Source organism: Cherax quadricarinatus, chromosome 17 (genome assembly GCF_038502225.1).
Source record: "Cherax quadricarinatus isolate ZL_2023a chromosome 17, ASM3850222v1, whole genome shotgun sequence".
Taxonomy (NCBI): Eukaryota; Metazoa; Arthropoda; class Malacostraca; order Decapoda; family Parastacidae; genus Cherax; species Cherax quadricarinatus.
Genome location: NC_091308.1, coordinates 49,798,006 through 49,822,611, shown reverse-complemented (window position 1 = coordinate 49,822,611; position 24,606 = coordinate 49,798,006). Strand labels below are relative to the sequence as shown.

The window sequence follows — 24,606 nt, the reverse complement described above, 5'->3', positions numbered from 1 at the left end:
TCTATATGCCTTTGCGATCCCAGAGCTTTGTGCTGCCAGAGCCCGGCCTCGGGTCAGGCTCGTCTGGTGCACACAGACTGCTTTAATAACTCACACAATGCGTGCCCCGGGTATAACTGCAGAAATGGGCAGATAAATATTTAAGTTCTTAACAAAGAGAACCCAAAACAACAGTGAAAATGATGAAATCAGAGTCTACCAGAGTGAAGAATCTTGGTGTCAGACACACAGTGGACGTCTAGTTGTGAGACGTGTGTGACATCTCTGGAAGTATCCTGAGCAAGACGCAGCAGACGTGTGTGACATCTCTGGAAGTATCCTGAGCAAGACACAGCAGACGTGTGTGACATCTCTGGAAGTATCCTGAGCAAGACGCAGCAGACGTGTGTGACATCTCTGGAAGTATCCTGAGCAAGACGCAGCAGACGTGTGTGACATCTCTGGAAGTATCCTGAGCAAGACGCAGCAGACGTGTGTGACATCTCTGGAAGTATCCTGAGCAAGACGCAGCAGACGTGTGTGACATCTCTGGAAGTATCCTGAGCAAGACGCAGCAGACGTGTGTGACATCTCTGGAAGTATCCTGAGCAAGACGCAGCATCACTGCTAATATTGATACAATTACTCACAAAATATTACGTAAATTGACATTGATGCGACTGTGGTACTTTGTGGCAACGTTCCTCTCTCCATGACCTTTGTGGCAACGTTCCTCTCTCCATGACCTTTGTGGCAACGTTCCTCTCTCCATGACCTTTGTGGCAACGTTCCTCTCTCCATGACCTTTGTGGCAACGTTCCTCTCTCCAGGACCTTTGTGGCAACGTTCCTCTCTCCATGACCTTTGTGGCAACGTTCCTCTCTCCATGACCTTTGTGGCAACGTTCCTCTCTCCATGACCTTTGTGGCAACGTTCCTCTCTCCAGGACCTTTGTGGCAACGTTCCTCTCTCCATGACCTTTGTGGCAACGTTCCTCTCTCCAGGAACTTTGTGGCAACGTTCCTCTCTCCATGACCTTTGTGGCAACGTTCCTCTCTCCATGACCTTTGTGGCAACGTTCCTCTCTCCAGGAACTTTGTGGCAACGTTCCTCTCTCCAGGACCTTTGTGGCAACGTTCCTCTCTCCAGGACCTTTGTGGCAACGTTCCTCTCTCCATGACCTTTGTGGCAACGTTCCTCTCTCCAGGAACTTTGTGGCAACGTTCCTCTCTCCAGGACCTTTGTGGCAACGTTCCTCTCTCCAGGACGTTTGTGGCAACGTTCCTCTCTCCAGGACCTTTGTGGCAACGTTCCTCTCTCCACGACCTTTGTGACAACGTTCCTCTCTCCAGGAACTTAGTGGCAACGTTCCTCTCTACACGACCTTTGTGGCAACGTTCCTCTCTCCACGACCTTTGTGGCAACGTTCCTCTCTCCAGGAACTTTGTGGCAACGTTCCTCTCTCCAGGAACTTTGTGGCAACGTTCCTCTCTCCAGGAACTTTGTGGCAACGTTCCTGTCTCCACGACCTTTGTGGCAACGTTCCTGTCTCCACGACCTTTGTGGCAACGTTCCTCTCTCCAGGAACTTTGTGGCAACGTTCCTCTCTCCAGGAACTTTGTGGCAACGTTCCTCTCTCCAGGACCTTTGTGGCAACGTTCCTCTCTCCAGGAACTTTGTGGCAACGTTCCTCCACGACCTTTGTGGTAACGTTCCTCTCTCCAGGAACTTTGTGGCAACGTTCCTCTCTCCACGACCTTTGTGGTAACGTTCCTCTCTCCAGGAACTTTGTGGCAACGTTCCTCTCTCCAGGAACTTTGTGGCAACGTTCCTCTCTCCAGGAACTTTGTGGCAACGTTCCTCTCTCCAGGAACTTTGTGGCAACGTTCCTCTCCAGGAACTTTGTGGCAACGTTCCTCTCTCCAGGACCTTTGTGGCAACGTTCCTCTCTCCATGACCTTTGTGGCAACGTTCCTCTCTCCATGACCTTTGTGGCAACGTTCATCTCTCCACGACCTTTGTGGCAACGTTCATCTTTCCACGAACTTTGTGGCAACGTTCCTCTCTCCACGACCTTTGTGGCAACGTTCCTCTCTCCACGACCTTTGTGGCAACGTTCCTCTCTCCACGACCTTTGTGGCAACGTTCCTCTCTCCATGACCTTTGTGGCAACGTTCCTCTCTCCATGACCTTTGTGGCAACGTTTCTCTCTCCAGGACGTTTGTGGCAACGTTCCTCTCTCCATGACCTTTGTGGCAACGTTCCTCTCTCCATGACCTTTGTGGCAACGTTCCTCTCTCCAGGAACTTTGTGGCAACGTTCCTCTCTCCAGGACCTTTGTGGCAACGTTCCTCTCTCCAGGACCTTTGTGGCAACGTTCCTCTCTCCAGGACCTTTGTGGCAACGTTCCTCTCTCCACGACCTTTGTGACAACGTTCCTCTCTCCAGGAACTTAGTGGCAACGTTCCTCTCTACACGACCTTTGTGGCAACGTTCCTCTCTCCACGACCTTTGTGGCAACGTTCCTCTCTCCAGGAACTTTGTGGCAACGTTCCTCTCTCCAGGAACTTTGTGGCAACGTTCCTGTCTCCACGACCTTTGTGGCAACGTTCCTGTCTCCACGACCTTTGTGGCAACGTTCCTGTCTCCACGACCTTTGTGGCAACGTTCCTCTCTCCAGGACCTTTGTGGCAACGTTCCTCTCTCCAGGACCTTTGTGGCAACGTTCCTCTCTCCAGGACCTTTGTGGCAACGTTCCTCTCTCCAGGACCTTTGTGGCAACGTTCCTCTCTCCAGGAACTTTGTGGCAACGTTCCTCTCTCCAGGAACTTTGTGGCAACGTTCCTCTCTCCATGACCTTTGTGGCAACGTTCCTCTCTCCATGACCTTTGTGGCAACGTTCCTCTCTCCAGGACCTTTGTGGCAACGTTCCTCTCTCCATGACCTTTGTGGCAACGTTCCTCTCTCCATGACCTTTGTGGCAACGTTCCTCTCTCCATGACCTTTGTGGCAACGTTCCTCTCTCCAGGACCTTTGTGGCAACGTTCCTCTCTCCATGACCTTTGTGGCAACGTTCCTCTCTCCAGGAACTTTGTGGCAACGTTCCTCTCTCCATGACCTTTGTGGCAACGTTCCTCTCTCCATGACCTTTGTGGCAACGTTCCTCTCTCCAGGAACTTTGTGGCAACGTTCCTCTCTCCAGGACCTTTGTGGCAACGTTCCTCTCTCCAGGACCTTTGTGGCAACGTTCCTGTCTCCACGACCTTTGTGGCAACGTTCCTGTCTCCACGACCTTTGTGGCAACGTTCCTGTCTCCACGACCTTTGTGGCAACGTTCCTCTCTCCAGGACCTTTGTGGCAACGTTCCTCTCTCCAGGACCTTTGTGGCAACGTTCCTCTCTCCATGACCTTTGTGGCAACGTTCCTCTCTCCAGGAACTTTGTGGCAACGTTCCTCTCTCCATGACCTTTGTGGCAACGTTCCTCTCTCCATGACCTTTGTGGCAACGTTCCTCTCTCCAGGAACTTTGTGGCAACGTTCCTCTCTCCAGGACCTTTGTGGCAACGTTCCTCTCTCCAGGACCTTTGTGGCAACGTTCCTCTCTCCAGGACCTTTGTGACAACGTTCCTCTCTCCAGGACCTTTGTGGCAACGTTCCTCTCTCCAGGACCTTTGTGGCAACGTTCCTCTCTCCAGGACCTTTGTGACAACGTTCCTCTCTCCAGGAACTTAGTGGCAACGTTCCTCTCTACACGACCTTTGTGGCAACGTTCCTCTCTCCACGACCTTTGTGGCAACGTTCCTCTCTCCAGGAACTTTGTGGCAACGTTCCTCTCTCCAGGAACTTTGTGGCAACGTTCCTGTCTCCACGACCTTTGTGGCAACGTTCCTGTCTCCACGACCTTTGTGGCAACGTTCCTCTCTCCAGGAACTTTGTGGCAACGTTCCTCTCTCCAGGAACTTTGTTGCAACGTTCCTCTCTCCAGGACCTTTGTGGCAACGTTCCTCTCTCCAGGAACTTTGTGGCAACGTTCCTCCACGACCTTTGTGGTAACGTTCCTCTCTCCAGGAACTTTGTGGCAACGTTCCTCTCTCCACGACCTTTGTGGTAACGTTCCTCTCTCCAGGAACTTTGTGGCAACGTTCCTCTCTCCAGGAACTTTGTGGCAACGTTCCTCTCTCCAGGAACTTTGTGGCAACGTTCCTCTCTCCAGGAACTTTGTGGCAACGTTCCTCTCCAGGAACTTTGTGGCAACGTTCCTCTCTCCAGGACCTTTGTGGCAACGTTCCTCTCTCCATGACCTTTGTGGCAACGTTCCTCTCTCCATGACCTTTGTGGCAACGTTCCTCTCTCCAGGACCTTTGTGGCAACGTTCCTCTCTCCATGACCTTTGTGGCAACGTTCATCTCTCAGAGACCTGGCTCAATCTGAAAGATAGAGAGATGCCCTCTGAATGTCACATACAAGGCTATAAATTATTCCACACTGACAGGGTCAACAGGAAAGGTGGTGGAGTAGCGATGTATGTCAGAGACAATTTAAATTGTTGTGTTAGACAAGATATTAAATTAGAAGCGTCAGCCACTGAATCTGTTTGGTTACAGCTTCTCGAGGGCCGAGAAAAACTAATTTTGGGTGTGATTTACAGGGCCCCAAATCTTGATAGGGAGTGCAGTAAACTTCTATGGGACGAAATTCGTAAGGCATCTACATACGAAAATGTTGTGCTAATGGGAGATTTCAACTATAGACAGATTGACTGGAGCAATTTGACAGGAAATTTAGAGTCAGGTGACTTTCTTGATACGATCCAGGATTGTTTTTTAAAACAGTTTGTGACAGAGCCAACTAGGGGAAATAACCTCCTTGACTTGGTTCTTGCCAGTAGGGAAACACTAATTAATAATCTTGAGGTTAATGATGAGCTTGGGGAAAGTGATCACAAATCACTCAGTTTTAATATATCATGGAATTCCCCTAATAATGGCAATCAAGTCTCCGTCCCTGACTTTCGCTTGGCTGATTTCATAGGACTGAAAAATTACTTAGGTGGGCTGAACTGGAATGACCTGACTAAGGGTCAGGTAGGTGGTGATGGTTGCCGATATGATGCTTTCCAGGGCATAGTTCTAGCTGCTCAGTCAAATTATGTTCCAAATAGGGAAATCAGATCAAACAAAAATGATCCTAAATGGATGAACAATGATAAATTATGTAGAACAGGACGATAATAAACTGTGTACTATTAGGGTCACAAGTGACATGGTCCTTAGGCAAATAGATAAATTAAAACCTAACAAATCCCCAGGCCCTGATGAACTGTATGCAAGGGTTCTAAAGGAATGTAAAGAGGAGCTTAGCACACCTTTGGCTAATCTTTTCAACATATCACTACAAATTGGCATGGTGCCAGATAAGTGGAAAATGGCAAATGTGATACCTATTTTCAAAACAGGTGACAGGTCCTTAGCTTCGAACTATAGACCAATAAGCCTAACCTCCATAGTGGGAAAATTTATGGAATCAATAATTGCCGAGGCAGTTCGTAGCCACCTTGAAAAGCATAAATTAATCAACGAATCTCAGCATGGTTTTACAAAGGGGCGTTCCTGCCTTACGAATTTATTAACTTTTTTCACTAAGGTATTTGAGGAGGTAGATCATGGTAATGAATATGATATTGTGTATATGGACTTCAGTAAGGCTTTTGACAGGGTCCCACATCAGAGACTATTGAGGAAAATTAAAGCACATGGAATAGGAGGAGAAATTTTTTCCTGGATAGAGGCATGGTTGACAAATAGGCAGCAGAGAGTTTGCATAAATGGGGAGAAATCAGAGTGGGGAAGTGTCACGAGCGGTGTTCCACAGGGGTCAGTGTTGGGCCCCCTGCTGTTCACAATCTACATAAACGACATAGATGAGGGCATAAAGAGCGACATCGGCAAGTTTGCCGATGACACCAAAATAGGCCGTCGAATTCATTCTGACGAGGACATTCGAGCACTCCAGGAAGATTTGAATAGACTGATGCAGTGGTCGGAGAAGTGGCAGATGCAGTTTAATGTAGACAAATGCAAAGTTCTAAATGTTGGACAGGACAATAACCATGCCACATATAAACTAAATAATGTAGATCTTAATATTACGGATTGCGAAAAAGATTTAGGAGTTCTGGTTAGCAGTAATCTGAAACCAAGACAACAGTGCATAAGTGTTCGCAATAAAGCTAATAGAATCCTTGGCTTCATATCAAGAAGCATAAATAATAGGAGTCCTCAGGTTGTTCTTCAACTCTATACATCCTTGGTTAGGCCTCATTTAGATTATGCTGCACAGTTTTGGTCACCTTATTACAGAATGGATATAAATTCTCTGGAAAATGTACAAAGGATGACAAAGTTGATCCCATGTATCAGAAACCTTCCCTATGAGGATAGACTAAGGGCCCTGAATCTGCACTCTCTAGAAAGACGTAGAATTAGGGGGGATATGATTGAGGTGTATAAATTTAAGACAGGAATAAATAAAGGGGATGTAAATAGTGTGCTGAAAATATCTAGCCTAGACAGGACTCGCAGCAATGGTTTTAAGTTGGAAAAATTCAGATTCAGGAAGGATATAGGAAAGTACTGGTTTGGTAATAGAGTTGTGGATGAGTGGAACAAACTCCCAAGTACCGTTATAGAGGCCAGAACGTTGTGTAGCTTTAAAAATAGGTTGGATAAATACATGAGTGGATGTGGGTGGGTGTGAGTTAGACCTGATAGCTTGTGCTACCAGGTCGGTTGCCGTGTTCCTCCCTTAAGTCAATGTGACCTGACCTGACTAGGTTGGGTGCATTGGCTTAAGCCGGTAGGAGACTTGGACCTGCCTCGCATGGGCATGTAGGCCTTCTGCAGTGTTCCTTCGTTCTTATGTTCTTATGTTCTTATGAACTTTGTGGCAACGTTCCTCTCTCCACGACCTTTGTGGCAACGTTCCTCTCTCCACGACCTTTGTGGCAACGTTCCTCTCTCCATGACCTTTGTGGCAACGTTCCTCTCTCCATGACCTTTGTGGCAACGTTCCTCTCTCCATGACCTTTGTGGCAACGTACCTCTCTCCATGACCTTTGTGGCAACGTTCCTCTCTCCATGACCTTTGTGGCAACGTTCCTCTCTCCAGGAACTTTGTGGCAACGTTCCTCTCTCCAGGAACTTTGTGGCAACGTTCCTCTCTCCAGGACCTTTGTGGCAACGTTCCTCTCTCCAGGACCTTTGTGGCAACGTTCCTCTCTCCAGGAACTTTGTGGCAACGTTCCTCTCTCCAGGAACTTTGTGGCAACGTTCCTCTCTCCAGGAACTTTGTGGCAACGTTCCTCTCTCCAGGAACTTTGTGGCAACGTTCCTCTCTCCAGGAACTTTGTGGCAACGTTCCTCTCTCCAGGAACTTTGTGGCAACGTTCCTCTCTCCAGGAACTTTGTGGCAACGTTCCTCTCTCCAGGAACTTTGTGGCAACGTTCCTCTCTCCAGGAACTTTGTGGCAACGTTCCTCTCTCCAGGAACTTTGTGGCAACGTTCCTCTCTCCAGGAACTTTGTGGCAACGTTCCTCTCTCCAGGAACTTTGTGGCAACGTTCCTCTCTCCAGAAACTTTGTTGCAACGTTTCTCTCTCCAGAGCCTTTGTGGCAACGTTCCTCTCTCCACGACCTTTGTGGCAACGTTCCTCTCTACGACCTTTGTGGCAACGTTCCTCTCTCCATGACCTTTCTGGCAACGTTCCTCTCTCCACGACCTTTGTGGCAACGACCCTCTCTCAACGACCTTTGTGGCAACGATCCTCTCTCGACCTTTGTGGCAACGTTCCTCTCTCCATAACCTTTGTGGCAACGTTCCTCTCTCCACGACCTTTGTGGCAACGTTCCTCTCTCCACGACCTTTGTGGCAACGCTCCTCTCTCCACGACCTTTGTGGCAACGCTCCTCTCTCCACGACCTTTGTGGCAACGTTCCTCTCTCCATAACCTTTGTGGCAACGCTCCTCTCTCCACGACCTTTTTGGCAACGCTCCTCTCTCCAGGACCTTTGTGGCAACGTTACTCTCTCCATGACCTTTGTGGCAACGTTCCTCTCTCCACGACCTTTGTGGCAACGTTACTCTCTCCAGGACCTTTGTGGCAACGTTCCTCTCTCCAGGACCTTTGTGGCAACGTTCCTCTCTCCAGGACCTTTGTGGCAACGTTCCTCTCTCCAGGACCTTTGTGGCAGCGTTCCTCTCTCCAGAACCTTTGTGGCAGCGTTCCTCTCTCCAGGAACTTTGTGGCAACGTTCCTCTCTCCAGGACCTTTGTGGCAACGTTCCTCTCTCCAGGACCTTTGTGGCAACGTTCCTTTCTCCAGGACCTTTGTGGCAACGTTCCTCTCTCCAGGACCTTTGTGGCAACGTTCCTCTCTCCAGGAACTTTGTGGCAACGTTTCTCTCTCCAGGACCTTTGTGGCAACGTTCCTCTCTCCAGGACCTTTGTGGCAACGTTCCTCTCTCCACGAACTTTGTGGCAACGTTCCTCTCTCCACGAACTTTGTGGCAACGTTCCTCTCTCCAGTACCTTTGTGGCAAAGTTCCTCTCTCCAGGAACTTTGTGGCAACGTTCCTCTCTCCAGGAACTTTGTGGCAACGTTTCTCTCTCCAGGACTTTTGTGGCAACGTTCCTCTCTCCACGACCTTTGTGGCAACGTTCCTTTCTCCAGGAACTTTGTGCAACGTTTCTCTCTCCAGGAACGTTGTCTCTCTCCAGGAACTTTGTGGCAACGTTTCTCTCTCCAGGACCTTTGTGGCAACGTTCCTCTCTCCAGGAACTTTGTGGCAACGTTTCTCTCTCCAGGACCTTTGTGGCAACGTTCCTCTCTCCAGGAACTTTGTGGCAACGTTTCTCTCTCCAGGAACTTTGTGGCAACGTTTCTCTCTCCAGGAACTTTGTGGCAACGTTTCTCTCTCCAGGAACTTTGTGGCAACGTTTCTCTCTCCAGGACCTTTGTGGCAACGTTCCTCTCTCCAGGAACTTTGTGGCAACGTTTCTCTCTCCAGGAACTTTGTGGCAACGTTTCTCTCTCCAGGAACTTTGTGGCAACGTTTCTCTCTCCAGGACCTTTGTGGCAACGTTCCTCTCTCCAGGAACTTTGTGGCAACGTTTCTCTCTCCAGGACCTTTGTGGCAACGTTCCTCTCTCCAGGAACTTTGTGGCAACGTTTCTCTCTCCAGGACCTTTGTGGCAACGTTCCTCTCCAGGAACTTTGTGGCAACGTTTCTCTCTCCAGGACCTTTGTGGCAACGTTTCTCTCTCCATGACCTTTGTGGCAACGTTTCTCTCTCCAGGACCTTTGTGGCAACGTTCCTCTCTCCAGGAACTTTGTGGCAACGTTCCTCTCTCCAGGACCTTTGTGGCAACGTTCCTCTCCAGGACCTTTGTGGCAACGTTCCTCTCCAGGACCTTTGTGGCAACGTTCCTCTCTCCAGGAACTTTGTGGCAACGTTCCTCTCTCCAGGACCTTTGTGGCAACGTTCCTCTCTCCAGGACCTTTGTGGCAACGTTACTCTCTCCAGGAACTTTGTGGCAACGTTCCTCTCTCCAGGAACTTTGTGGCAACGTTTCTCTCTCCAGGAACTTTGTTAAGGGTCACTTCTTAACACAGCTCCTGGACACAGATACCTAACCACCATAAAATGTTACAGTAGTTATTCTTGTGGTTTACCTAACGAGGTAGAGTGTATCTAGTTGCGTCACTAGTTGCGTCACTAGTTGCGTCACTGCTGAACTTGTCTCTACAAACTACAGCAGATTATTGTTAATTATTGACCATATAAGGAAACCCAGACTAACAGTGAAAGTGATGGTGAACCACTCACTGTCACCTGCTGGTGTGATGGTGAACCACTCACTGTCACCTGCTGGTGTGATGGTGAACCACTCACTGTCACCTGCTGGTGTGATGGTGAACCACTCACTGTCACCTGCTGGTGTGATGGTGAACCACTCACTGCCACCTGCTGGTGTGATGGTGAACCACTCACTGTCACCTGCTGGTGTGATAGTGAACCGATCACTGTCACCTGCTGGTGTGATAGTGAACCACTCACTGCCACCTGCTGGTGTGATGGTGAACCACTCACTGCCACCTGCTGGTGTGATGGTGAACCACTCACTGCCACCTGCTGGTGTGGTAATGAACCACTCACTGTCACCTGCTGGTGTGATAGTGAACCGATCACTGTCACCTGCTGGTGTGATAGTGAACCACTCACTGTCACCTGCTGGTGTGATGGTGAACCACTCACTGCCACCTGCTGGTGTGATGGTGAACCACTCACTGCCACCTGCTGGTGTGATAGTGAACCACTCACTGCCACCTGCTGGTGTGATGGTGAACCACTCACTGCCACCTGCTGGTGTGGTAATGAACCACTCACTGTCACCTGCTGGTGTGATAGTGAACCGATCACTGTCACCTGCTGGTGTGATAGTGAACCACTCACTGCCACCTGCTGGTGTGATGGTGAACCACTCACTGCCACCTGCTGGTGTGATGGTGAACCACTCACTGTCACCTGCTGGTGTGATGGTGAACCACTCACTGTCACCTGCTGGTGTGATGGTGAACCACTCACTGTCACCTGCTGGTGTGATGGTGAACCACTCACTGTCACCTGCTGGTGTGATGGTGATAGTGTTGATAGGTGCTGTGACTGTTGTAAACCCATGATGTAACACTACCAGTCGTCAAGATGACTGTTGTTAACCCATGATGTAACACTACCAGTCGTCAAGATGACTGTTGTTAACCCATGATGTAACACTACCAGTCGTCAAGATGACTGTTGTTAACCCATGATGTAACACTACCAGTCGTCAAGATGACTGTTGTTAACCCATGATGTAACACTACCAGTCGTCAAGATGACTGTTGTTAACCCATGATGTAACACTACCAGTCGTCAAGATGACTGTTAACCCATGATGTAACACTACCAGTCGTCAAGATGACTGTTGTTAACCCATGATGTAACACTACCAGTCGTCAAGATGACTGTTGTTAACCCATGATGTAACACTACCAGTCGTCAAGATGACTGCTGTTAACCCATGATGTAACACTACCAGTCGTCAAGATGACTGCTGTTAACCCATGATGTAACACTACCAGTCGTCAAGATGACTGTTGTTAACCCATGATGTAACACTACCAGTCGTCAAGATGACTGTTGTTAACCCATGATGTAACACTACCAGTCGTCAAGATGACTGTTGTTAACCCATGATGTAACACTACCAGTCGTCAAGATGACTGTTGTTAACCCATGATGTAACACTACCAGTCGTCAAGATGACTGTTGTTAACCCATGATGTAACACTACCAGTCGTCAAGATGACTGTTGTTAACCCATGATGTAACACTACCAGTCGTCAAGATGACTGTTGTTAACCCATGATGTAACACTACCAGTCGTCAAGATGACTGTTGTTAACCCATGATGTAACACTACCAGTCGTCAAGATGACTGTTGTTAACCCATGATGTAACACTACCAGTCGTCAAGATGACTGTTGTTAACCCATGATGTAACACTACCAGTCGTCAAGATGACTGTTGTTAACCCATGATGTAACACTACCAGTCGTCAAGATGACTGTTGTTAACCCATGATGTAACACTACCAGTCGTCAAGATGACTGTTGTTAACCCATGATGTAACACTACCAGTCGTCAAGATGACTGTTGTTAACCCATGATGTAACACTACCAGTCGTCAAGATGACTGTTGTTAACCCATGATGTAACACTACCAGTCGTCAAGATGACTGTTGTTAACCCATGATGTAACACTACCAGTCGTCAAGATGACTGTTGTTAACCCATGATGTAACACTACCAGTCGTCAAGATGACTGTTGTTAACCCATGATGTAACACTACCAGTCGTCAAGATGACTGTTGTTAACCCATGATGTAACACTACCAGTCGTCAAGATGACTGTTGTTAACCCATGATGTAACACTACCAGTCGTCAAGATGACTGTTGTTAACCCATGATGTAACACTACCAGTCGTCAAGATGACTGTTGTTAACCCATGATGTAACACTACCAGTCGTCAAGATGACTGTTGTTAACCCATGATGTAACACTACCAGTCGTCAAGATGACTGTTGTTAACCCATGATGTAACACTACCAGTCGTCAAGATGACTGTTGTTAACCCATGATGTAACACTACCAGTCGTCAAGATGACTGTTGTTAACCCATGATGTAACACTACCAGTCGTCAAGATGACTGTTGTTAACCCATGATGTAACACTACCAGTCGTCAAGATGACTGTTGTTAACCCATGATGTAACACTACCAGTCGTCAAGATGACTGTTGTTAACCCATGATGTAACACTACCAGTCGTCAAGATGACTGTTGTTAACCCATGATGTAACACTACCAGTCGTCAAGATGACTGTTAACCCATGATGTAACACTACCAGTCGTCAAGATGACTGTTGTTAACCCATGATGTAACACTACCAGTCGTCAAGATGACTGTTGTTAACCCATGATGTAACACTACCAGTCGTCAAGATGACTGTTGTTAACCCATGATGTAACACTACCAGTCGTCAAGATGACTGTTGTTAACCCATGATGTAACACTACCAGTCGTCAAGATGACTGTTGTTAACCCATGATGTAACACTACCAGTCGTCAAGATGACTGTTGTTAACCCATGATGTAACACTACCAGTCGTCAAGATGACTGTTGTTAACCCATGATGTAACACTACCAGTCGTCAAGATGACTGTTGTTAACCCATGATGTAACATGATGTACCTTGCTGTGTCTGAGGTGGTGTGTGATGTGGTATTGGAGGGGTGGTTGAGAGGGTGGAGGAGTGGGTGGGGAGGGCGGGGGCGGGGAGGTGGGGTGAGTTGTGCAACATCACCTGGTCAAATAGAGGCGGAGCATTGTGGGTGCCTCTTGCCCACCCACCACCATGCCTGGGTGGGTGGGTCCGCCCACCACCATGCCTGGGTGGGTGGGTCCGCCCACCACCATGCCCTGGTGGGTGGGTCCGCCCACCACCATGCCTGGGTGGGTGGGTCCGCCCACCACCATGCCCGGGTGGGTGGGTCCGCCCACCACCATGCCTGGGTGGGTGGGTCCGCCCACCACCATGCCTGGGTGGGTGGGTCCGTCCACCACCATGCCTGGGTGGGTGGGTCCGCCCACCACCATGCCTGGGTGGGTGAGTCCGCCCATCACCATGCCTGGGTGGGTGGGTCCGCCCACCACCATGCCTGGGTGGGTGGGTGCTCCCACCACCATGCCTGGGGTGGGTGAGTCCGCCCACCACCATGCCTGGGTGGGTGGGTCCGCCCACCACCATGCCTGGGGTGGGTGAGTCCGCCCACCACCATGCCTGGGTGGGTGAGTCCGCCCACCACCATGCCTGGGGTGGGTGGGTCCGCCCACCACCATGCCTGGGGTGGGTGAGTCCGCCCACCACCATGCCTGGGGTGGGTGAGTCCGCCCACCACCATGCCTGGGGTGGGTGAGTCCGCCCACCACCATGCCTGGGTGAGTGAGTCCGCCCACCACCATGCCTGGGGTGGGTGGGTCCGCCCACCACCATACCTGGGGTGGGTGGGTCCGCCCACCACCAGGCCTGGAGTGGGTGGGTCCGCCCACCACCATGCCTGGGGTGGGTGGGTCCGCCCACCACCATGCCTGGGGTGGGTGGGTCCGCCCACCACCATGCCTGGGGTGGGTGGGTCCGCCCACCACCATGCCTGGGGTGGGTGGGTCCGCCCACCACCATGCCTGGGGTGGGTGGGTCCGCCCACCACCATGCCTGGGGTGGGTGGGTCCGCCCACCACCATGCCTGGGGTGGGTGGTCAGTTATACACACATTCCTCTGTATTGTGCATTAAGGTAAGAGAGAAGTCTACCTGTGAGAGAAGTGGCAAGTATTGGTGGTAAGGACCTTGGGGTAAACATCACACCAAGCATATCACCTGACACTCGCATATATAACGCCAGCAGCTTGTACCATAAATCAAGGAACGGGTGGGACTTGAACCCATGGCAAGTGAGCTCTTAAAACTTAGGAGCCAGTGTGTTAACCACTGGGCCACCTGGCTGTAATAATATTGATCCAACTAGGTATCTTCGTGTACACCATAGAGAGGTTAGCATGGGCCACCACTCTGACCACAAAGGCAGGTTATTACAGTTGTGTTATTTCGATTTCGTAAGTCATGATGACGGCTTTGAGGGGACTTGAACTAGAGCACGACACAGCTACGCTGGTGTGGAACTGTAAAAACCAGTATTTGTGGTCACAGTGGTGGCCCATGCTAACCTCTCTGTTGTGTTCAGAAATATACCTACTTGAATCATGAGTCAAGTGGCCCAGCGGTTAACGCACTCGCCTGGAGTTTTAACACTCATTTGCCATGGATTTAAAGCTCACCTATTCCCTGATTTGTTTGCTATCGTATTGGTTCTATTTTCTGAGTTATTCTATATTAACAAACCTCTAAATATCATTGAGGAACTTTATGAAGACGCTGGACTGACACCTAAAGTCAGTACCTGACCAGCCGAGCTGTGGTTCCTACGTCGGCTTACGTGATGTCAACGATAACAGCCTGGTTGATCAGGTCCTGATGCACCATGAGGCCTGATCACATACCGGGCCGCGGGGGGGGGGGCGTTGATCCCCGTAACCTTCTCCATGTGTATTCCGGGTATGGTTGTGCACCTTGTATGTAGCGTTTGTTGGAGCAGTCGTTGAGTATGTAGCACCAGTATGGAACCCACACCTGATAAAGCGTGTATAATACATGTTATGTACTGTAAAGACAGATGGAAGGAACTAAACCTGACCATCCTGACTGAGAGAAGGTATGATCATGATATTCAAAATCCTGAGAGATACATAATGGAGATAGGGACAGTGTGCTTGAGTGAAGAGCACCAGGATCAAGGGGACACAGGTGGAACCTGAAGATACTGGTGAGTCATAGCGATGTTAGGAAGTATTTCTTTAGCCACAGGCTGGTTGAACAGTGGAATGACTTGCATGAGGCAGTGATGGAGGCGAACTTAATACACAGCTTCAAGACTAGGATAAGACTCTCTCTCTCTCTCTCTCTCTCTCACACACACACACACACACACACACACACACACACACACACACACACACACACACACACACACACACACACACACACACACGGACAGACAAGTGGAACACGATAACGACGTATTAAAATACTAAAGCGGACAGTGCCAGAATGTTTGACAGACGGGACACAGGAAGAAGGGGACACAACCGGAAGTTAAAAAACTGGGTTGAGTCCTGGGGATGTTAGGAAGTACTCAGCTTTAGAGTTGTCAGGAAGTGGAACAATCTGGAGAGTAAAGTAGTGGAGGCAAGGTTTATATATAGCTTTAACAAGAGGTACGATAAAGCTGTTGGAGCAGGGAGAGAGTAGACCTAGTACCGGAGAGGCGGGACCAAGAGCTGTGACTCGACCCCTGCAACCACAAGCAGGTGCGTATAAATATGTGAGTATATACAACAGCAGTAACGATCAGTAATATTAGAATTTTTGGTTCTAGGTGAACATGGCGACCAAACTGAGATGGGACGGATGCTGCAGCTTATCTTGGGATGCGCTGTCAACTGTGAGAATAAACAGCGTAAGTATCATCTTAACCTGCTGATGCTGTATCATGTGTCACCTCTCCTGTATCACTACATTGTATCTTACCTGCTGATGCTGTATCATGTGTCACCTCTCCTGCATCACTACATTGTATCTTACCTGCTGATGCTGCATCGTGTGTCACCTCTCCTGTATCACTACATTGTATCTTACCTGCTGATGCTGTATCATGTGTCACCTCTCCTGTATCACTACATTGTATCTTACCTGCTGATGCTGTATCATGTGTCACCTCTCCTGTATCACTACAATGTATCTTACCTGCTGATGCTGTATCATGTGTCACCTCTCCTGTATCACTACATTGTATCTTACCTGCTGATGCTGTATTATGTGTCACCTCTCCTGTATCACTACATTGTATCTTACCTGCTGATGCTGTATCATGTGTCACCTCTCCTGCATCACTACATTGTATCTTACCTGCTGATGCTGTATTATGTGTCATCTTGCCTTGACCACCAGCTACATATGGATGTGTAACTCCTCCCGTTTTCTACAGAGGAGGAGGAGGAGGAGGGGGGAGATGAAACGAAAAAACGTGAGGTTAGTGGAGAAAGTGATGGTGTAGGTAAGGAGTTAGACAGAGATACATGATAATATACTGTGAAGGTGGTTGAGGCGGCGGGTCCCGAGTCTCCATACTGCTGTAACAACATACTGCAGTCAGATATATGCGAGGAAGTGTAGAATAAACCCAATGATGGGTAGGGACACCGTGGGCACAGTAAGAGAACACTGTATCAACATCCGTGGTCCCAGACTACTCAACATCTTACAAGAAGATATCAGAAACACTGCTAAGACAAGTGAAAAATCTCGATATTTTCCTACGCCAGGTGCCTGATCAACCACACTATGATGGATATGTGGGTTAGCAGGCAGCCGGAGGTAACAGCCTGGTTGACCAGACAAGCTCCAGTGAGGAGTAAGACTTTAACCCATTCAACGTATATACCACTCTCCCTCCCTCCCACATACTCCCCCTAATACCACATACCACAGTACTAGTACCACATACCACAGTACCAACACCACATACCACAGTACAAGTACCACATACCAACACCACATACCACAGTACTAGTACCACATACCAACACCACATACCACAGTACTAGTACCACATACCACAGTACCAACACCACATACCACAGTACCAACACCACATACCACATTACCAACACCACATACCACAGTACTAGTACCACATACCACAGTACCAACACCACATACCACAGTACTAGTACCACATACCACAGTACCAACACCACATACCACAGTACTAATACCACATACCACAGTACTAGTACCACATACCACAGTACTAGTACCACATACCACAGTACCAACACCACATAACACAGTACTAGTACCACATACCACAGAACCAACACCACATACCACAGTACTAGTACCACATACCACAGTACCAACACCACATACCACAGTACTAGTACCACATACCACAGTACCAACACCACATACCACAGTACTAGTACCACATACCACAGTACCAACACCACATACCACAGTACTAGTACCACATACCACAGTACCAACACCACATACCACAGTACTAGTACCACATACCACAGTACTAGTACCACATACCACAGTACCAACACCACATACCACAGCACTAGTACCACATACCACAGTACCAACACCACATACCACAGTACTAGTACCACATACCACAGTACCAACACCACATACCACAGTACTAGTACCACATACCACAGTACCAACACCACATACCACAGTACTAGTACCACATACCACAGTACCAACACCACATACCACAGTACTAGTACCACATACCACAGTACCAACACCACATACCACAGTACTAGTACTACATACCACAGTACCAACACCACATACCACAGTACTAGTATCACAAACCATAGTACCAACACCACATACCACAGTACTAGTACCACATACCACAGTACCTATACATACCACAGTACTAGTACCACATACCTCAGTACCAACACCACATACCACAGTACCAACACCACATACCACAGTACCAACACATACCACAGTACTAGTACCACATACCACAGTACCAGTACCACATACTACAGTACCAGTACCACATACCACAGTACCAATACCACATACCACAGTACCAACACCACATACTACAGTACCAACACCACATACCACAGTACCAACACCACATACCACAGTACCAACACCACATACCACAGTACCAACACCACATACCACAGTACCAACACCACATACCACAGTACCAACACATACCACAGTACCAACACCACATACCACAGTACCAACACATACCACAGTACCAACACATACCACAGTACCAACACATACCACAGTACCAATACCACATACAACAGTACCAACACCACATACCACAGTACCAACACATACCACAGTACTAGTACCACATACCACAGTACCAGTACCACATAGCACAGTACCAATACCACATACCACAGTACCAACACCACAAACCACAGTACCAACACCACATGCCACTACCAGTACCACATACCACAGTGCCAATACCACATACCACAGTACCAATACCAAATACTACAGTACAAACACATACCACAGTACCAACACCACATACTACAGAGGAAACACATACCACAGTACCAACACCACATACCACAGTACCAACACCACATACCAATACCACATACCACAGTACCAACACCACATACCACAGTACCAACACCACATACTACAGTACAAACACATACCACAGTACCAACACCACATAAGTGTTGCTACACTGTATGATAGTCACACAGTAGTGTTGCTACACTGTATGATAGTCACACAGCAGTGTTGCTACACTGTATGTGTAGTACACACAGCAGTGTTGCTACACTGTATGATAGTCACACAGCAGTGTTGCTACACTGTATGATAGTCACACAGCAGTGTTGCTACACTGTATGATAGTCACACAGCAGTGTTGCTACACTGTATGATAGTCACACAGCAGTGTTGCTACACTGTATGATAGTCACACAGCAGTGTTGCTACACTGTATGATAGTCACACAGCAGTGTTGCTACACTGTATGATAGTCACACAGCAGTGTTGCTACACTGTATGATAGTCACACAGCAGTGTTGCTACACTGTATGATAGTCACACAGCAGTGTTGCTACACTGTATGATAGTCACACAGCAGTGTTGCTACACTGTGTGATAGTTACACAGCAGTGTTGCTACACTGTATGATAGTCACACAGCAGTGTTGCTACACTGTATGATAGTCACACAGCAGTGTTGCTACACTGTATGATAGTCACACAGGGGTGCTCCACGGTATGATCGTCACACAGTGTTGCTACACTGTATGATAGTCACACAGCAGTGTTGCCACAATGTATGATAGTCACACAGCAGTGTTGCTACACTGTATGATAGTTACACAAGTGTTGCTACACTGTATGATAGTCACACAGTAGTGTTGCTACACTGTATGATAGTCACACAGCAGTGTTGCTACACTGTATGATAGTCACACAGCAGTGTTGCTACACTGTATGATAGTCACACAGCAGTGTTGCTACACTGTATGATAGTCACACAGCAGTGTTGCTACACTGTGTGATAGTCACACAGCAGTGTTGCTACACTGTATGATAGTCACACAGTAGTGTTGCTACTGTATGATACAGTGTTGCTACACTGTATGATAGTCACACAGCAGTGTTGCTACACTGTATATGCATGTTGCTACACTGTATGATAGTCACACAGCAGTGTTGCTACACTGTATGATAGTCACACAGCAGTGTTGCTACACTGTATGATAGTCACACAGCAGTGTTGCTACACTGTATGATAGTCACACAGCAGTGTTGCTACACTGTATGATAGTCACACAGCAGTGTTGCTACACTGTATGATAGTCACACAGCAGTGTTGCTACACTGTATGATAGTCACACAGCAGTGTTGCTACACTTTATGATAGTCACACAGCAGTGTTGCTACACTGTATGATACACACATCAGTGTTGCTACACTGTGTGATACACACAGCAGTGTTGCTGTGTGATACACACACAGTGTTGCTACACTGTGTGATAGTCACACAGTAGTGTTACTACACTGTGTGATAGTCCCACAGCAGTGTTGCTACACTGTATGATAGTCACACAGCAGTGTTGCTACACTGTGTGATCACACAGCAGTGTTGCTACACACGCAGCAGTGTTGCTACACTGTATGATAGTCACACAGCAGTGTTGCTACACTGTATGATAGTCACACAGCAGTGTTGCTACACTGTATGATAGTCACACAGCAGTGTTGCTACACTGTATGATAGTCACACAGCAGTGTTGCTACACTGTATGATAGTCACACAGCAGTGTTGCTACACTGTATGATAGTCACACAGCAGTGTTGCTACACTGTATGATAGTCACACAGCAGTGTTGCTACACTGTATGATAGTCACACAGCAGTGTTGCTACACTGTATGATAGTCACACAGCAGTGTTGCTACACTGTATGAGAGTGACACAGCAAGTGTTGCTACACTGTATGATAGTCACACAGCAGTGTTGCTACACTGTGTGATAGTCACAAAGCAGTGTTGATACACTGTATGATAGTCACACAGCAGTGTTGCTACACTGTATGATAGTCACACAGCAGTGTTGCTACACTGTATAGTCACACAGCAGTGTTGCTACACTGTTTGATAGTCACACAGCAGTGTTGCTACACGGTATGATAGTCACACAGCAGTGTTGCTACACTGTATGATAGTCACACAGCAGTGTTGCTACGCTGTGTGATAGTCACACAGCAGTGTTGCTACACTGTATGATAGTAGTGTTGCTACACTGTATGATAGTTACACAACAGTGTTGCTACACTGTATGATAGTCACACAGTAGTGTTGCTACACTGTATGATAGTCACACAGCAGTGTTGCTACACTGTATGATAGTCACACAGCAGTGTTGCTACACTGTATGATAGTCACACAGCAGTGTTGCTACACTGTATGATAGTCACACAGCAGTGTTGCTACACTGTATGTCACACATAGTGTCTACACAGTCACACAGTAGTGTTGCTACACTGTATGATAGTCACACAGCAGTGTTGCTACACTGTATGATAGTCACACAGCAGTGTTGCTACTCTGTATGATAGTCACGCAGCAGTGTTGCTACACTGTAAGTCACGTGACACAGCAGTGTTGCTACACTGTGTGATACAGCAGTGTTGCTATTCTGTGTGATAGTCACACAGCAGTGTTGCTACACTAAGTCACACAGCAGTGTTGCTACACTAAGTCACACAGCAGTGTTGCTACACTGTGTGATACACACAGCAGTGTTGCTACACTGTATGATAGTCACACAGCAGTGTTGCTACACTGTATGATAGTCACACAGCAGTGTTGCTACACTGTATGATAGTCACACAGCAGTGTTGCTACACTGTGTGATAGTCACACAGCAGTGTTGCTACACTGTATGATAGTCACACAGCAGTGTTGCTACACTGTATGATAGTCACACAGCAGTGTTGCTACACTGTATGATAGTCACACAGCAGTGTTGCTACACTGTATGATAGTCACACAGCAGTGTTGCTACACTGTATGATAGTCACACAGTGTTGCTACACTGTATGATAGTCACACAGCAGTGTTGCTACACTGTATGATAGTCACACAGCAGTGTTGCTACACTGTATGATAGTCACACAGCAGTGTTGCTACACTGTATGATAGTCACACAGCAGTGTTGCTACACTGTATGATAGTCACACAGCAGTGTTGCTACACTGTATGATAGTCACACAGCAGTGTTGCTACACTGTATGATAGTCACACAGCAGTGTTGCTACACTGTATGATAGTCACACAGCAGTGTTGCTACACTGTATGATAGTCACACAGCAGTGTTGCTACACTGTGTGATAGTCACACAGCAGTGTTGCTACACTGTATGATAGTCACACAGTAGTGTTGCTACACTGTGATACAGCAGTGTTGCTACACTGTATGATAGTCACACAGCAGTGTTGCTACACTGTATGATAGTCACACAGCAGTGTTGCTACACTGTATGATAGTCACACAGCAGTGTTGCTACACTGTATGATAGTCACACAGCAGTGTTGCTACACTGTGTGATAGTCACACAGCAGTGTTGCTACACTGTATGATAGTCACACAGCAGTGTTGCTACACTATAATAGTCACACAGCACTACACTGTGTGATAGCAGCAGTTGCTACACTGTATGATAGTCACACAGCAGTGTTGCTACACTGTATGATAGTCACACAGCAGTGTTGCTACACTATAATAGTCACACAGCAGTGTTGCTACACTGTATGATAGTCACACAGCAGTGTTGCTACACTGTATGATAGTCACACAGCAGTGTTGCTACACTGTATGATAGTACACTGTACACTGTATGATAGTCACACAGCAGTGTTGCTACACTGTATGATAGTCACACAGCAGTGTTGCTACACTGTATGATAGTCACACAGCAGTGTTGCTACACTGTATGATAGTCACACAGCAGTGTTGCTACACTGTATGATAGTCACACAGCAGTGTTGCTACACTGTATGATAGTCACACAGCAGTGTTGCTACACTGTATGATAGTCACACAGCAGTGTTGCTACACTGTATGATAGTCACACAGCAGTGTTGCTACACTGTATGATAGTCACACAGCAGTGTTGCTACACTGTATAATAGTCACACAGCAGTGTTGCTACACTGTTTGATAGTCACACAGCAGTGTTGCTACACTGTATGATAGTCACACAGCAGTGTTGCTACACTGTATGATAGTCACACAGCAGTGTTGCTACGCTGTGTGATAGTCACACAGCAGTGTTGCTACACTGTATGATAGTCACACAGCAGTGTTGCTACACTAAGTCACACAGCAGTGTTGCTACACTGTGTGATAGTCACACAACAGTGTTGCTACACTGTGTGATAGTCACACAGCAGTGTTGTTACACTGTATGATAGTCACACAGCAGTGTTGCTACACTGTGTGATAGTTACACAGCAGTGTTGCTACACTGTATGATAGTCACACAGTAGTGTTGCTACACTGTGTGATAGTTACACAGTAGTGTTGCTACACTGTGTGATAGTCACACAGCAGTGTTGCTACACTGTATGATAGTCACACAGCAGTGTTGCTACACTGTATGATAGTCACACAGCAGTGTTGCTACACTGTATGATAGTCACACAGCAGTGTTGCTACACTGTATGATAGTCACACAGCAGTGTTGCTACACTGTATGATAGTCACACAGCAGTGTTGCTACACTGTGTATGATAGTCACACAGCAGTGTTGCTACACTGTATGATAGTCACACAGCTACAGTGTTGTTGCTACACTGTGTGATAGTCACACAGCAGTGTTTCTACATGATAGTCACACAGCAGTGTTGCTACACTGTATGATAGTCACACAGCAGTGTTGCTACACTGTATGATAGTCACACAGCAGTGTTGCTACACTGTGTGATAGTCACACAGCAGTGTTGCTACACTGTATGATAGTCACACAGCAGTGTTGCTACACTGTATGATAGTCACACAGCAGTGTTGCTACACTGTGTGATAGTCACACAGCAGTGTTGCTACACTGTGTGATAGTCACACAGCAGTGTTGCTACACTGTATGAGTCACACAGCAGTGTTGCTACATTGTGTGATAGTCACACAGCAGTGTTGCTACACTGTATGATAGTCACACAGCAGTGTTGCTACACTATAATAGTCACACAGCAGTGTTGCTACGCTGTGTGATAGTCACACAGCAGTGTTGCTACACTGTGTGATAGTCACACAGCAGTGTTGCTACACTGATAGTGTTGCTACACTGTATGATAGTCACACAGTAGTGTTGCTACACTGTATGATAGTCACACAGCAGTGTTGCTACACTGTATGATAGTCACACAGCAGTGTTGCTACACTGTGTGATAGTCACACAGCAGTGTTGCTACACTGTATGATAGTCACACAGCAGTGTTGCTACACTGTGTGATAGTCACACAGCAGTGTTGCTACACTGTGTGATAGTCACACAGCAGTGTTGCTACACTGTATGATAGTCACACAGCAGTGTTGCTACACTGTATGATAGTCACACAGCAGTGTTGCTACACTGTATGATAGTCACACAGCAGTGTTGCTACACTGTATGATAGTCACACAGCAGTGTTGCTACACTGTATGATAGTCACACAGCAGTGTTGCTACACTGTATGATAGTCACACAGCAGTGTTGCTACACTGTGTGATAGTCACACAGCAGTGTTGCTACACTGTATGATAGTCACACAGCAGTGTTGCTACACTGTATGATAGTCACACAGCAGTGTTGCTACACTGTATGATAGTCACACAGCAGTGTTGCTACACTGTATGATAGTCACACAGCAGTGTTGCTACACTGTATGATAGTCACACAGCAGTGTTGCTACACTGTATGATAGTCACACAGCAGTGTTGCTACACTGTATGATAGTCACACAGCAGTGTTGCTACACTGTATGATAGTCACACAGCAGTGTTGCTACACTGTATGATAGTCACACAGCAGTGTTGCTACACTGTATGATAGTCACACAGTCACAAAGCAGTGTTGATACACTGTATGATAGTCACACAGCAGTGTTGCTACACTGTATGATAGTCACACAGCAGTGTTGCTACACTGTATGATAGTCACACAGCAGTGTTGCTACACTGTATGATAGTCACACAGCAGTGTTGCTACACTGTATGATAGTCACACAGCAGTGTTGCTACACTGTATGATAGTCACACAGCAGTGTTG

General features: G+C 47.5%; 1 protein-coding gene across 2 annotated transcripts in view; it reads left to right on the top strand.

The window, feature by feature from the left end:
* LOC128686295 (protein Hook homolog 3) overlaps positions 1–24,606 on the top strand; it is a 753,866-nt gene that overhangs the window by 499,087 nt on the left and 230,173 nt on the right. For both annotated transcript variants that reach the window (XM_070085977.1, XM_070085978.1), the window contains exon 4: positions 15,634–15,714. In XM_070085977.1, the coding sequence (XP_069942078.1) occupies positions 15,634–15,714 (81 nt within the window). The remainder of the gene's footprint in view (positions 1–15,633; positions 15,715–24,606) is intronic.